At 35.0% G+C, this 15,513-nt stretch overlaps 1 protein-coding gene across 1 annotated transcript; it reads right to left on the reverse strand.

The window, feature by feature from the left end:
* Positions 1-13,452: 13,452 nt before the first annotated feature.
* On the reverse strand, positions 13,453-14,198 carry LOC107059723 (uncharacterized). The gene is made up of 2 exons (XM_015306532.1): positions 13,923-14,198; positions 13,453-13,836 (listed from the first exon to the last, which is right to left on the reverse strand). The coding sequence occupies exons 1-2, from the start codon at positions 14,196-14,198 to the stop codon at positions 13,453-13,455; spliced, it is 660 nt and encodes a 219-aa protein (XP_015162018.1).
* Positions 14,199-15,513: the final 1,315 nt, after the last annotated feature.

Below are 15,513 nucleotides of genomic sequence, written 5' to 3' on the forward strand. Positions count from 1 at the left end.
AATCCTTTGATGTGTCACGCACGGAGCAAATGGCTATTGTATTTCGATACATTGATAGACAGGGATTTGGAATGGAGCGACTTATTGACATTGTTCGTGTTCAAGATCTAGTGCTTCATCTTTAAAGGAGGCAATTTTTAATTTACTTGCTCAACATTCTTTGAGTCCATCAAGTGAGAGTGGACAATGTTACGATGGGGCAAGTAATATGCAAGGTGAGATCAATGGCTTTAATATGTTGATTAGACGAGAAAGTAAATCGGCTCATTCCATCCATTATTTTGCTCATCAACTTCAACTAACTCTTGTTGGGGTCTCTAAAAAGTGTGTTGAAGTGGGAAAACTTGTAATATTGATCTCAAATATTTTTAATGTATTGGGATCTTCTTTTAAGTGTATGGATAATTTACTAGATTCTCAAAAATCAACAATTCAAGTGGCATTAGATATGGATGAACTTACAAACGGTAGGGACTTGAATCAACAACTTGGTCTTTCAAGAGCTTGTGATACTCGTTGGGGATCTCATTATAAATCCTTTAATAATTTTATTATTATGTTTGGTTCTATTCTTGAGGTTCTTGAATCACTTGCTCTTGATGCAAGGAGTATGGATGAAAGAGCCAAGGCAATGGGACATCTTAAAGCTTGTCAAACATTTGAGATTGCGTTTATGTTGCATTTGATAAGAGATGTCTTAGCAATCACAAATGATCTTAATAAATGCTTACAAAAAAAAGAGCAAGATATTGCAAATGTCATGCTACCTGTTGAAGTAGCAAAGAGAAGGTTGCAAGTCTTAAGAGATGATGAATGGGATTCTCTTATTGCCAAGGTATCTACATTTTGTATCAAACGTGATGTTTTGATACCTAACTTTGAGTAGCCATATGTTAGCTCTCTAAGATCACGTCGGAAACTTGCCAACTATACAATCTTACATCATTATCGTGTTGAAGTGTTTTGCAATATCATTGATTGGCAACTTCAAGAACTTAATGATAGTTTTGATGAGGTGACTACTGATTTCACGTATTAGGACACTTCATCCACTACTAAGCGCCAACGATCGTTAGTCTGTAATATAACCCAACTAAGTGAGTTGGGGTCGAATCCCACAGGGAGTGGTATGTGTTTGAGAATCAATAAACAAGTGCGAATATGCTCAAGTCAATCATAGTAAGAAACATTTACGAATAAAAACATAATTCAAATTTAGGGTGACACAAGTGTCAAATAACAGGGGGTTTGATAGTAATTATCAACTACAACAGCAAATAATACGAAAACAACAATATTGAGACGGGTTCTTGGGATGTGATTCGATTATGGACTAATTTAGACAAATGGGTAATTGCAATTGTTAGTAAATAGTTGTAAACTAGTGAATAAGTTAGACTTTAATGGGGATAAACTTTCTCTCGAACAATCTATCCTGAATCAAGTTGATTTCTCTCGAACACCAACAAGCAATCAATTAAGAACAACCTACGCTTTAGTCCATTCACTCTCTTGAGCTGGATGTGTGGAAAAGGGTTTAGGATTCACTCTCTCAAGCTGAACTGATGACAACCCAATACCCACAGACCATGAATTCAATAATCTTGGTTTAAACACCTCTCCCTCGAGCAAGCCAAAAACACGAAGTTAGGACTGCATTTGCAACTACAACCCTTTAATTTCAACCACAATTACTGAATGAAATCACTTCTAAACAACATTTACACTAACAATTAGCAATACCCAGTAGCTAAATCAACCCATAATCACATAATCACATCCCAAGAATTGGAGTTTTAGCTAGACATCATAAAAAATATAGAAATCGTTACCAAATTGTGTTTCCATCAACTGGGTAAGATTAATTTCGCCTTTACAAAGGTCTAAATTGAAGAATCTCCAAGACCCACTTCCAATTTCTCAAAAATGGAAATCTTCAAATCTTCAAAGCTAAGGATAATATTGTCTCAATACTCTCAGTTCAAACTCAAGAATTAATAAAATTTGATACTAAACATAATGTTTGAAAATGTATGTATAGTCGCCAAAAATATGTTGCGAAGGACCATTCGGTCCAGTAAGTCGAGATCGCCGATAAGCTCGGCGATCAGCCCTTTGGTTAGTTCCACCGCCTTTTTGCTTTGGCCTTCAGCATCCTCAATTTCTATAACTTTGGGAGATCTAACACTGCATCGCGGAACTGTTTGGCGACTCGCCGACGGCTCCTTTCTAGCGCCGACTTGATTTTCTCCTTCAGGGCTTGGCACACTGGAACTTTAGGCGCGATAGTGGCCATTTGGCGACTCGCCCAATGGGTTAGGCGATCAACATGCCTTCTTTTCTTCATTCTTTCAGCTGCCTTGTTCCTTTTTGCTCATTAGTGTCCATGCTTTGCTCCTCAATCCAAATACCTGAATATCAAGGATTTACATCAGTTATTGGCACAAAATAAGACATTTAAGGACACTAAATCTATTAAAATAAAGCCCTAAATGAGTCCAAAACATGGACTCATCAACACCCCCAACTTAAACTTTTGTTTGTCCTCAAGTAAAACTCAAGTTCAGCAGTTCAAAAAGGATGCCTCAAATAGTGTTACACAAACTTAATCAAGAATGCACACAAAAAGACTCAACTTACTCATGCAGGATCAATTGTGCACTCAAAGATTCAAGTGTGACTCGCCATTATCAAAGATTCTCAAGCTCACAATACTTGCTTCAAATGCAAGTTCAAGTTCCACAAAGGTACTCAAATGCCCTCACACAAAGAATGATTCCATATTCACACACAATGGTTCAACAATTTATAGTTCCAGAATCAAAGCAACACCTACACTAACAAAGATGAACACAAGGCATGATTTCACCCATAGGTTTGCCCTTATTTTCCAACTAACCATTGTTTCAGCTCCTTCAAGATCAAAAAAGGTCTTTTCAAGGCTTGTAACGGGGCTGAGTGTAAAGGTATGGTCATTTAGGCTCAGTGACTTCTTTCCTCATGAAATGTGGTGTGAACAACACTTCATTTCCTTCTCTTTATCATTCTCATTTATGCTCACAGGTCACCCCATTATTCACATTCCATGGAATACCAGACACCCAATTTTCTTTGCACTTTCACAAACTTTTTTCATTCTTTTCCTTTTTCATTTTTCTCTTCTCTTTTTTTTTTGTATGGAGGGGTTCCTTCTTTTTCAAAACCATGGGTTAGGGGGACTTCTTTGCACTTCTTAATTTACCTTCTCTTTTCACCATACCCCCAACTTAGGCTTTTGGCCTAAGTTGGTTATTCACACAAACCACATCTCATGAGGATTAAGGGTGAAGGGATAAAGAAAGGTCACAATTTCATCAAGTTTCTTCCAAGAAAAGGCTAAGGTTCAAAAGGTGTTCAAGAGAAGTTCACACACTCAAAAGGTACGCCACAAAAGAGGTATAATGTAAAATTATTTCAATCTCTTCAAAGTTGCCTAAGATCATTTCAAGAGGTTGAATCACTTAGTCAACTAGACCAACGGGTAAAATTCTAGGTGTCATCACACATGGTTCACGATAAGCTCATCACACAAGGCATTGACACCAATGTCACACAAGACTCCACACTTTCGCTAGTGTGTCATGTTCATCGCAAGAGACTCATTTGTTAATTGCCTAGTCACAACGAGATGCAAAAAGTTCACATATTGCCTATGCAACTTCATTTGGCCTTATCGTAGCCACACATTCATTTTTATTCAATTATGAGCACTATTCAAGTCATCGGTATTGATCAAGACCGATACTCAAATTTGCAAGAGAACATCCACATTCAAATACAAACAAGAGGTGCCACAAAAAAATTTGGAAAGGTCCAAAAATCATTTACAATTTAAAACAAGGAGCCACAAGTTCAATCATCCACAAAATCAGTGCCAAAACACAATATATACCATAAAAACCCAAATATATAACCAAAACAATAACCAGAAAAGGTGGGCCTCACCCCACCAAAAATAAAAGCTATTTGTCCTCGAATGCAAGCAAAATAATATCCAATAATCAATAAGAATAAGATAGAGAGGGAGGTAAAAAAGGGATCCTATCTACTCAGTCGCTCCATATGTCCGGGTATCAGTGCCCAATGCATCACTCTGGACTTGGGCCTCAGTACTCGGAGTCACATCAACAGTACCACCAGCTCCAAAAGGGTCAGCCAAAGGTGTATCATGTAAATAGGTTTGCACAACTGCATCTATCATGGCCTCCTCAGTCTCTGTAAGGCCCTCGTAAGAAACCTCCTCAGCAACCCCAAGCATCTCCTCATTTGTCTATGCCTCAGACTCCGGATCAGCTACCTCTTCAACTCTAACATCATCTTCAGTGGTAGCCGGAGGCATATCTGGCTCAACTGACACATCTGGGATATACACCGTCCCGAAAATCATGGACATGTCGGTGGACTTCAGCTGATCCACATCCCTCCTCAACACATCAATAGCGGCCATTAGAGCCGTCACCTCCTCGGTGGTCCCTTGGCCACTCTCACACACCGCTATACTAGCCGCAAGGGCATCAATGGTAGAGCTCAATGGTATCACAGCATCAGTCAGGGCTGTCTGAATCATGTCCGGAATGGAGGCCTCAAGTCGGGCAACCTCAACTCATTTTCAAGTTTTGACTTAAGAAAAGTAATGAGAATGGCTGAATTATATCCAGATGACTTTGATGAATCCAATATGAGTATTCTTGAGAATCAACTTGCAAGTTACATTATTGATGTTCGTGATGTTGATGAAAGGTTATCCGATCTAAATGGTCTTTGTGATCTTTCCAAAAGATTAGTTCAGAGAAAGAAACATTCAAATTATCCTCTGGTATTTCGCTTAGTGAAACTTGCTCTACTTTTACTAGTTGCCACAACCTCCGTTGAAAGAGCTTTTTTGGCAATGAAGTTTATCAAGAATGATTTGCGGAGTCAAATGAGGAATGATTTTTTTAGTGGTTGTTTGTTGCCTTATTTAGAAAAAGATATATTTGATAATATTTTTAATGATGTTATTATTAAGACATTTCAAGATATCAAAACCTCGTAGAATGCAATTGTAATTATGTATGTAGTTGCATTTTCAAATGTAAAATTATGTTTTGATAGATTTATCCGCATATTTGGTTTCTTAACCTCCCTTCAAGGTTGTGTAGTTTTGTAATGTAATGAAGCCATTTTATGCCAAAAATAATTTTTGTGAAGAAAGAGTGTTGTTTCTTTGATTTGTGTTTATTGTTAGTCTTTCTAATGTTAAATTTGTGTTTGCTCTTCATTTTTACTTTCCGGAGCCGAAGAGAATTCTAAAGGAATTGAAGAACTTGTAGAAATTTTTGAATGAGTTGTGCTACTATATTATCATTTTATAGATATGTACTTTAAATTTGTTTCTTAAGATAAGTTGTAATTGTAAGAAATTATGTGAACTAAGGATTTTTTTTATCAACCCGTTTGTTGTTCAATCCGTTCATATATGATCTGACCCATTTATTTATGGATATTATTAGCGTGCTTAATTTTTTTTTGAACCCCCTTGATTATATTCCTGTCTCCGCCACTGCTACAAGCGGAAGACTAACTCGAGCATACATAAATATCAAACTGAAAAAATGCTAGATCAAGAGTGCATTAAATCTCAAAACTCTCTGAATATACGAGTATTAAACATTGGTTTTAAATTAAATATGTGAAACTGAAAGACTCTCCAAAACTGTCTATCTATGAAGCCTCTAATGTATTAAAGGATGAGTGCTGGGACAGGACCCGCGACTCCTCAATAGAACTACTAGTAACAACTCTTAAAACTGGAGTACTTTGAAAGCAATGAGGTCTTAGTCATAAGAAGACGAGCGGATGAAGTGATCTCAGCAGACTCTTGTTAAGGATCCTAAGAACATGTATCTCTATCATTAAAATATGAAGGTAGAATGACATCAATATATTCAATGTACGATATAATAGAGTTGAATAACAAATAACGGAAAGGAAGGACTTCAATAGATAACAATGTACTCAAGATGAATGTAAAGAAATAAGGGAGTTGAATCATTTAAAGCTTTACCAAATACTTTCTCATCTTTGAACTCAACATAATAACTGATATATAAAAATACACTTTAACTCTATTGGGAGATTCTCTAACCAACAACCATCACTATAAGCTACGTGATGATACAACGTCTTGTCCATGCTGCTAGAACTGTCATATACCTTGTAGGGGTATAGATCACCTCAACTAAGTGGATCTACTAAGTTATGCTTAAAAAGCAATAAGGAATCATCTAAAAAGTATGACCCTTTACCCAAGTTGGAATACATTGTTTATGAGGACTTTGAATTGTCTGAACTCGTCCTAATATCGGTGCTCAATACCACTCCCAATAATATATACTCATGCTCATATGTTTAAAAACATAACTCATGCTCTGGTTTGAGATAATTGTTCAAACTACCCTCTTAAAAGAGGTAACTGCTCTTGAAATATCTTTTGAACTCATAACTTATTTAGAAATCTCAAATTCTCTTTTATCAATGTAAAAATTGATACCTCTGGGAATACACCTATACTCTTACTCAATTCATACTTGAAAACTGTTTCTCAAAAACATATCAAAATCACATCTTAATATGATCACTAATGATTCGGGAAGTCATATGACATAAACATTGATGGTATACCTATATACCATACTGCTCATACATTGATGGTATACTCAATTTTCATACTAATCATGTTTTAGAAACTCTTTCTCAAAACTCATTTTTTCTTTATCAAAAAGTTAGTTTAAAAAACTCAAATGTTGGTTTTAAAAAGATTCTCAAAATTTATAACTGAATTCATGGAGTTCATATGGAATTATGGACATGAATGACTCAACTTAGGGGTCTTAATAGCAATATGAAGACTCAGTACTCAGAACTCAAGAACGCAAGAACTCAAGGACACTACTCATCTCAAGAATACTCAATCCATAGGGTTCATGCTGAAATATAGACATGAACGAATCAACTAAAGAATCTTAAATTCATAACATATAGTAATTCGATAATTAGGAATAGAATTTAAAAAAGAAACAGGAACTCGAGAACTCAAAATCAACTCATCTCAAGAATACTCAAATCTAGGGGTAAAATCCTAGATTTTTCTTTTAATGATTTAAAAGTAGATGTAGGGCGTGAGGATGAACGAGTCCAACACTATGATAGTCTTACATACCTGGAAAAACAAGGTTCTTGAAGAATCTTGAAGAAGAACTTGATTAGAAGCCTTGAAACCCTAGCTTGAAGGAGAAAAATCAAGAAAACCTTTCTTGAGATTTCTTCAATTAGTTTATTGAAACTCTACGGCAAGAATTATGATTTCGTTAGTGATTCATAATTGTATGGATGAATTTGATTTGGAAAGAATGAAATTCTTGGAGAAAGACTTACATTGAAGAAGAATCTTGAAAAAGATTGAAAGAATTTTGAATGGAATCTTCTACTTTGATTTTTCCTTAGGGTTTTGCCTTAGGGTTTGAGAGATAAGAGAATGATGAATTAAGAGATGAAAATATGATTATTTTTTTAGTCTTTAATTAGTCATGAAATTCATTTACTGTTTTCTTATAGGTAAAAAGACAAAAACGACCCTTTTTAATATTTTCTCGTCGGCTAATTCATCACTGCACTGTACCAGGTTTCTAAAATGGTCATAAATTTTTACTCAAAGCTCAGATTGTTGCGAAATTTGTGGCGTTGGAAAGAAGATTTAAATACCCTTATGTTGATAGCTTATGGGCCACGTAACTCTTTATATTCAAAGAGATATGATCGTTTGAAGTTGACCCAAGTTGAATTTTATATCAAAACTTAATCGATAAGGAAATTTTCAACTCTACTTTGTGCTAGAAGTTTCTAGTGACCTTAATTGGTATCCAAAATCATTTCCACACTAAAGAATTTACCTTTACACATATGGGCAATTTAAGAATCACCCGATATGACCCTACAAGTAAATGAAGAATCGTTCGAGTCTTAACTTAGAAATTTTCGGGGTGTTACACCCTTGAAGCTTAAATTTGATATTTCACTAGGACCCTTAGCTAGACAGACTGGAACCAATCTAATTATGAGATTTTAATATTATCTCATTTTATTTCAAAGTGGATCCCATGGTTTCAATTTTGTTATTTGGTAAATCTTGAGAGTAGTGACTGCTTCATATTCTTACTCGTCTTCTCACCTTGGTAGATTTCACCTTCACTCAATTGTGAGTCTAACCAGTGTGATGAAATTATCGTTAGAAGTTACACTAGATTATTTCAACTATTGTCTAGTTGATTTTTATACCTTTTTTCTAAATGAAATCTCTTGATATTGTTTTTTTAAAGGTTTTGGATTTTGAAGTTCACATGAAGCAAGTTTTTGAGGATGTACAATTGAAATTGACCATCATTTTGCAAAAATGTTTGACTAATTTTATACAATAGGTTAGGGTTATTAGCTAAATATCCATTTTTTTCTAAGAAAAAAATATGTATATAATATTATGACTACCAGACATTGTGGTTGTACATTATTAATTACTGATAAATACTGATCCTTTTTTTGTAAATAATGTATCTCGATATTTATGCTTATCAAAGAAGGCTCCTTGTATTATCTTTTTATGATCTAACTTATTAATTAGCTGCAAGTCATCCATAAATGGTTGTAGCACTGGAAAACATTTTTAGGGACCGGATTATGCGAGTCTCTAAATGCTTTAAGGGCCAGCTATCTAGTTTTAACATCATAAATTAGGGACCAGAAATGTAGTCGTAGACAAAAGTCCTATGCCGATATTAGAAGGAGAGATCTAGAGTTTGATGTTGATGATTGAGTCTACTTGAAAATTTCACCCATGAAATGTGTGATAAGGTTTGGGAAGAAAGGGAAGCTTAGCCCTCGTTATGTTGGCCCATATCAGATTTTGAGGTGTGTTGGTAAAGTTGCTTATGAACTTGATTTGCTTAATGACTTGGCGTCGGTACATCTGGTTTTCCATGTCTCCTTGTTGAAGAAATGTGTTGGCGACCCAACATCCATTCTATCATTTGAGAATCTTGATATAAAAGAGGGTTTTTCTTATGAAGAGGTCTCGGTTGAGATTTTGGACAGGCAAGTTAAGAAGTTAAGAAATAAGGAAGTTGCTTCTGTAAATGCTTTTTAGAGGAATCAAAGAGTTGAGGATGCTACTTTGGAGGCGAGGCCAATATGACGTCCCTTTATCCCCATCTCTTTTCCTCCGACCCTATTCTAGCTTGAGGTATCTAGTCCCTCATGGTTCACTATTTTGATTTCATGTGTCTTAGTTATTCTCGTGTTTTTTCATGCATGCATGCTCATAAAAACTTGATTTTCTTGAGAAAAAAAGGTAACTTGACTGATTCCTTCGTGATTATGTGCAGTTGTGTATGATTTTCATGTACATATGAAATGATGTTTTGAATATGTTAAGCTCGGGGTTGATGTTCCTCCTTGGTTATGTGTTGTGATGAAGTGGTATTCTTATTGAGCTGTTAGATCTCTTTCCCTACCCTCCTTATGATGTCTTGAGTTCTATTCAAGGAAGAATGTTCCCAAGGGGGAGATATTGTAACACCTCGGATTTAGAACGGAAGGAAAATGCAGTTTTGGGCAGTTGTCCGTGTGTATATGTCCCAACTACGCAGCGTATGAGCACCTACTGGTTATAGATGGCAATCGTAGGAACTAGGAAAAATAAAATTTTGAAATCAAGTCAATTATCCTTTTTACGCTTCACAAGAACGGTCCATCAACTTTTTTACGAGTCGTAGATAGGTCTCGTAGGTGAGTCCCAAACATATAAAAATTTTGAGGGTCAAGGTTGAGTTCTATGGTTGGCATGTACAGTCCATAGGATGACCTACGAGTCGTACATAGGGTTCCGTCGAAATTGATTAACATTTGAAGTCCTGGTAACTTATCTACGGATGACTAGTACACTCCGTAGCAAGAACTCCACAATCCCATCAAATATCAAGAACTAAAGAAAACTTCAAGAACATAATTCAAGAATATCATACTATCAACTTTCTAGAAATCAATTTCGCTGAAAAAAACAAGATTGGCGCATGGGTTAACGAACCCAACGCTATGAAAGTCTCACATACCTCGTGGGATGATATCCTTGATGAAATCCGCAATCAATTCCTTACGAAGACGACGAATCATTGCTTCTTCTCCTCTTTTCTCCTCTTCTTTTCTCTTCTCTCAAAACCCTAACTCTTTTTTCAAAAGCGTAAATTGATCAAGTTCATTTTAGACCTCAACTAATTAGCAAAAATGAAATTAAAATAATAGGATATGGAAAAGACCAAACTACCCTTCCAAAAATTCGGATTAGACTTTCCTATTTGAACAGCTCAACTTCAAATGGGCATATCTCACTCATATAAACTCGGAATCGCTCAAACTCGGCGGCGTTGGAAAGATAATTCCAAGGTCTTTCCTAAGGTATCTGTAAGCACACCTAACTCATCTTGAGCTAGGATTTATGGTCGTTTGAAGTTGACCTAAAAACTCAACTTTGCTTAACTTAACAAATTTCCAAGATTTTTCATTCTTTCCTAAAATGACTCTTTCCGATTCTAACTCTTTCTAGTTCTTTCAAATAGTGAGATGTTACAAAACTGAATCTTGCCTGCAAACTCACTGCAAAACAGATATCTGGTCGAGTAGTTTTAGCAAGGTATATTAGTGCCCTGATTACAACTAAGATATGGAGTTTCATCACCAAGAAGCTTTTCATCCTTCTCTTGAGGCCGAAATGGATCTGTATTGATGTCAAGCGATCTTACCACCATTGGGGTACTCAATTGATGTGATTTATCCATGTAAAAGCGCTTTAATATCTTTTTTGTGTATGTTGATTGATGGACAAGTATTCCATTTGGTAAATTCTCAATCTGTAGGTCAAGACAACATTTTGTCTTGCCAAGATCTTTCATTTCAATTTCCCTTTTCAGACACTCAACGGCTTCTAAAAGCTCTTTACGAGTGCCAGTTATGTTCAAATCATCAATATACATGGTTATTATAACAAATTCAGATTCCGACCGTTTAATGAAAATTCAAGGACAAATCTGGTCATTTTTGTACCCTTTCTTTAGAAAATATTCACTTAGACGATTGTGCCACATCCTCCCTAATTGTTTCAATCCATATAAAGATTTTTGAAACTTTATTGAACAAGTTTCTCTTGAATCTTTGTATGCTTCAAATTTTCATAAAAATGTCATGGTCCAATGAGCCATATAGATAGGTTGTGACAATGTCCATTAGGCGCATTTCAAGCTTTTCATGAACTGCCAGATTTATTAGATATCTGAAGGTGATTGAATCCACCTCAGGAGAATATGTCTCCATGTAATCAATGTCAGGTCTTTGAGAAAAACCTTGAGCAACAAGTCGGGCTTTATATCTCACGACTTCACTTTTTTAATTTTTTCGCATGAAAACCCATTTGTACCCCCCCCCCCACTGGCTGGATTCCTTCAAGTGTTTGGATTATTAGTCCAAAAACTTTACATTTTTCTAGTGAAGCCAATTTTGTTTGAATTGTGTCCTTCCATTTTGGCCAATCATTTCTCTGTCTACATTCGTCGACAGATTTTGGCTCAAAATCTTCATCTTGTTGCATTATTTCAACAGCAACATTATAGGCAAACATGTTGTCAATCAAACATTATTCCGGTTCCACCTCTTTCTCATCGAGACATAATTCATTGAAATTTCTTTATTCTCATTATTTTCAAAAAATTGAACCTCTTCGGAGGTTTCACCATGTGTTATGACTCGGGTCTCTTCTTGAGAAATTTCTTTCACCCTCATGATCATTTATTCTGTTTCTCTTTCGGGGATTTTCATCCTTGGAACCAATTGGTCTACCATGCTTCAAATGTGGTCTAGACTCATTTACCTTAACAATTTGTCCCGTCGGGACATCAACTCGAACTGGAGCATTAGCCAACTGGAATATGCGATCTAGTAACTCTTGGAAGATTAGTAAAAGCATCTGGCAGTTGATTCGCAATATTCTGTAAATAAATTATTTTTTGAACTTCTTGCTCACATTGATTTGTTCGAGGATCCAGATGAGATAGTGATGATAAATTCCAATCTATCTCTTTTCCCAACGGCTATGTTCTCCCCCTAATGTTGGGTATACTGATTCATCAAAATGACAATCAGCAAATCTTGCCTTAAATAAATCTTCAGTCATAGGATCCAAATATTTTATGATTGAAAGAGATTCATACCCAACATATATCCCCAACCTTCTTTGGGGCCCATCTTTATGCGTTGTGGTGGATTATTCGGAACATATACCGCACATCCAAAAATTCTAAGATGGGAAATATTTGGCTCTTTAAGATGTCCCCATGTGAATTCTCAATTATTTTGCGCATCATATTAAAATCGGGATGGCCCAACCGGCCATGCCAAATGATAAAATCATTAAAATTAGCAAACAAAATGTTTGCTACGGCATATGATTCAACTGTACTTATACTTGTATAGTACAACTCAGAAGAAAGTGCAGGTAATTTTTCATGCAAAATTTTCTTCTCTGTATTAATTGTAGTAATGTAAAGGTACTCAACCTTTCCTTTATTAGCAGTCTCAACATAATAGTCATTTTGACGAATAACTTTGAAACTTAATAAGTTTCTTTCAGACTTACTACAATATAATGCATTGTCAATAGTCAATATTGTCCATCCGGGTAGTAATAAGGTCATTCTTTCAAATCCCTCAATTAATTTTGTACTACCTGTTATTGTATTAACATACGCCATTTTCATAACCAAATTAGAAAAGTATTTATTTTCTCTTAATATAGTATGTGTTGTAGCACTATCAAGAAGGCAGACATCTCCATTACCCATCTTCGATCGAATTGACAACTGCAGATTTCTATTAATTTTCATTAAAATAAAAATACATCAAAAGAAGTACGAAATAAAACTAACAACAAAAAATTTAAGTACTTCAACATAAAGAACATGATAATTAGAAAAAACACAAAAGTATACTAGCAACAGACTGCATTCCCCGACTAAACGATCAAACTTCAGTTTCGATCTCCAAAGAAGTCATACACTTCCATATGAGTAATATCATTAAGGCCATCAAAAACATGATCCTTTAAAGTCAAATTTGCTTCAACATCCTTATCATATTTCTGAGATGTTCTCGGTTTATCATCTTTAAGAGTCAAATGTGACTCAACTAGAGCATTGGAAGATGAGGCACCACCTTTATTTCCTTTTCTTTTAAAGGAATTTTGGTAGAGTCTAATAAAATTCTCAGGTGTCCGACATTCACTCTTCCAATGGCCTTTCATGCCACAACGATGAAAATTATTTTTGAGGGGTTATTTTAAGAACTCATGTTGTTCTCCGTTTTATTATGACCACCACCTCGACGATTGTTGTATCGTCTCTTATCTTTGCCACGTTCCCGCACATTATTATAGCCCCGATGATCATCTCTTTTTACTTCAGATTGATCATGTGCTTCTACCACATTCGCTTCCGGTAACGGAGCAGCTCTAGTGGGACGAGCTTCATGATTTTTCATTGAAAGGGCATTATGTTGCTCAGCCACCAGAAGGCATGAGATCAATTCAGAGTATTTCTGAAAACTCTTTTCACGATATTGCTGCTGCAATATCACATTTGAGGTATGGAAAGCAGTAAGTGTCTGTTTCAATATGTCCTCATCTTTATAATCTCCCCACATAACTTCAATTGGGAGGTTATCCTGAATACAACAGAGTTGTATTCAATTACGGTCTTAAAATCTTGAAACCATAAGTGCTTCCACTCATAACGAATTCTTGGCAATACTGTAGCTTTTAGGTGGTCATACCTCCCCTTCAAATCAGTCCACAATTCAAGTGGATCTTTTACCGTCAGATATTCAATCTTCAGGCCCTCATCAAGATGATGACGAAGGAAAATCATAGCCTTCACCTTATCTTGGCTTGATGCTTCATTTCCCTGAGTAATGGTGACATCAAGACCTTTAGCAGCTAAGTGAATCTCAGCATCGAGTACCCATGAAAGGTAATTTTTTTCAGAAATATCTAGTGCCACAAACTCAAGTTTGGATAAATTCGACATGATGAGATTATGAGAGAATAGATGAATTAAATAAGAGTATTTAGATAATACCTTTGCAAGTAGGAACTTCGTGCTAATAACGTATTATAAAAGAAAGCTCAGAATAATATAATATAGTATAATATATTAAGAAGAAGAAGACAATAAGTATAGATAGAAGTGAGAATGTTTTTTATATTCAAGTGTGTCTTCCAAATAATGAATGATATCTCTATTTATAGTGATGGGATATCACTCCCAAAGGTCACAAACTAGTAGATACATAGTTATCCAAATGGGTTTTATCACCTTGGAAGCATATACACATGAATTAACTCTTGAATAAATCTAATGGACACTCCACACAATTTAATGGATATATATAGTCTTGGACACGTGCTTTGCACGTGAGTACTATGAAAGGTATGTCCTACTGTCAAAATCACATTTTAATCAGTATCACAAGCTATTCAAAAAAAAAAGATGAACAATCAATGTATTCAAATAACTTCTTTATTGTATGTCAAATGATTATACATTTGATGAACCTACAAAATTTAGTTTTGTAATTAAAATAATGAGTTAGATTTTTATGTTATTAGGTCCAAACATATGATACATTAGTATGTGCAAAAATGAATAACAAAAATGATTAATGGTTCTCATTTAAATGCACAATAAGAAAAATTCTACATATACCTTAAATTGATATATATACTTCAAGTCCAACACCCATACAATTCTAAATGCTTCATGGAAGAAAAATTCTATAATGGAGAAAGAAAGCAAGAACGAAAAGTTGAGGTTATTGCAAAGAAAGTTTTCATGCTCTGAAAAGAAAACTTTGTTATTGTTAGAGACAACATATCAACATAAAACTGTTCACTGTTTAATACTACACATGTATTAAATTTACTCTCTTTTTTCCGCTGCTATTTTTCTTCTTGATTACCAATTTTCAGCATTTTTTTGGCTATCCTCACTTGCAACTTCTAACTGTCTTACCTTCTCATGTTGAATTGTGCAATTTCATTAATTCGATTTCCTATTGTGAGCTTCCATCTTTGTAAGTTAGTTCTTAAATAGCATTAGGAAATGACCCTTTAAATTCAAATTTTAATTCTGAAATTGATTTCTACATTAAAGTGATGAATGACTTTCCATATCATAACTTTTCAAATTCTTCCATTATGAGATTTATGATTACGATTAAAAGCAATATCAATGTACTCATTTATCAAGAAAATGATAATTAAATTATTAAAGAGCTTAAGGACTTCAAATTCTATCATTATGTAATTAAAATATTTATATTTAATCAAATTTTAATTTAGTA

The sequence above is a fragment of the Solanum tuberosum genome, unplaced genomic scaffold (assembly GCF_000226075.1).
Source record: "Solanum tuberosum cultivar DM 1-3 516 R44 unplaced genomic scaffold, SolTub_3.0 scf00001, whole genome shotgun sequence".
NCBI classification, from domain to species: domain Eukaryota; kingdom Viridiplantae; phylum Streptophyta; class Magnoliopsida; order Solanales; family Solanaceae; genus Solanum; species Solanum tuberosum.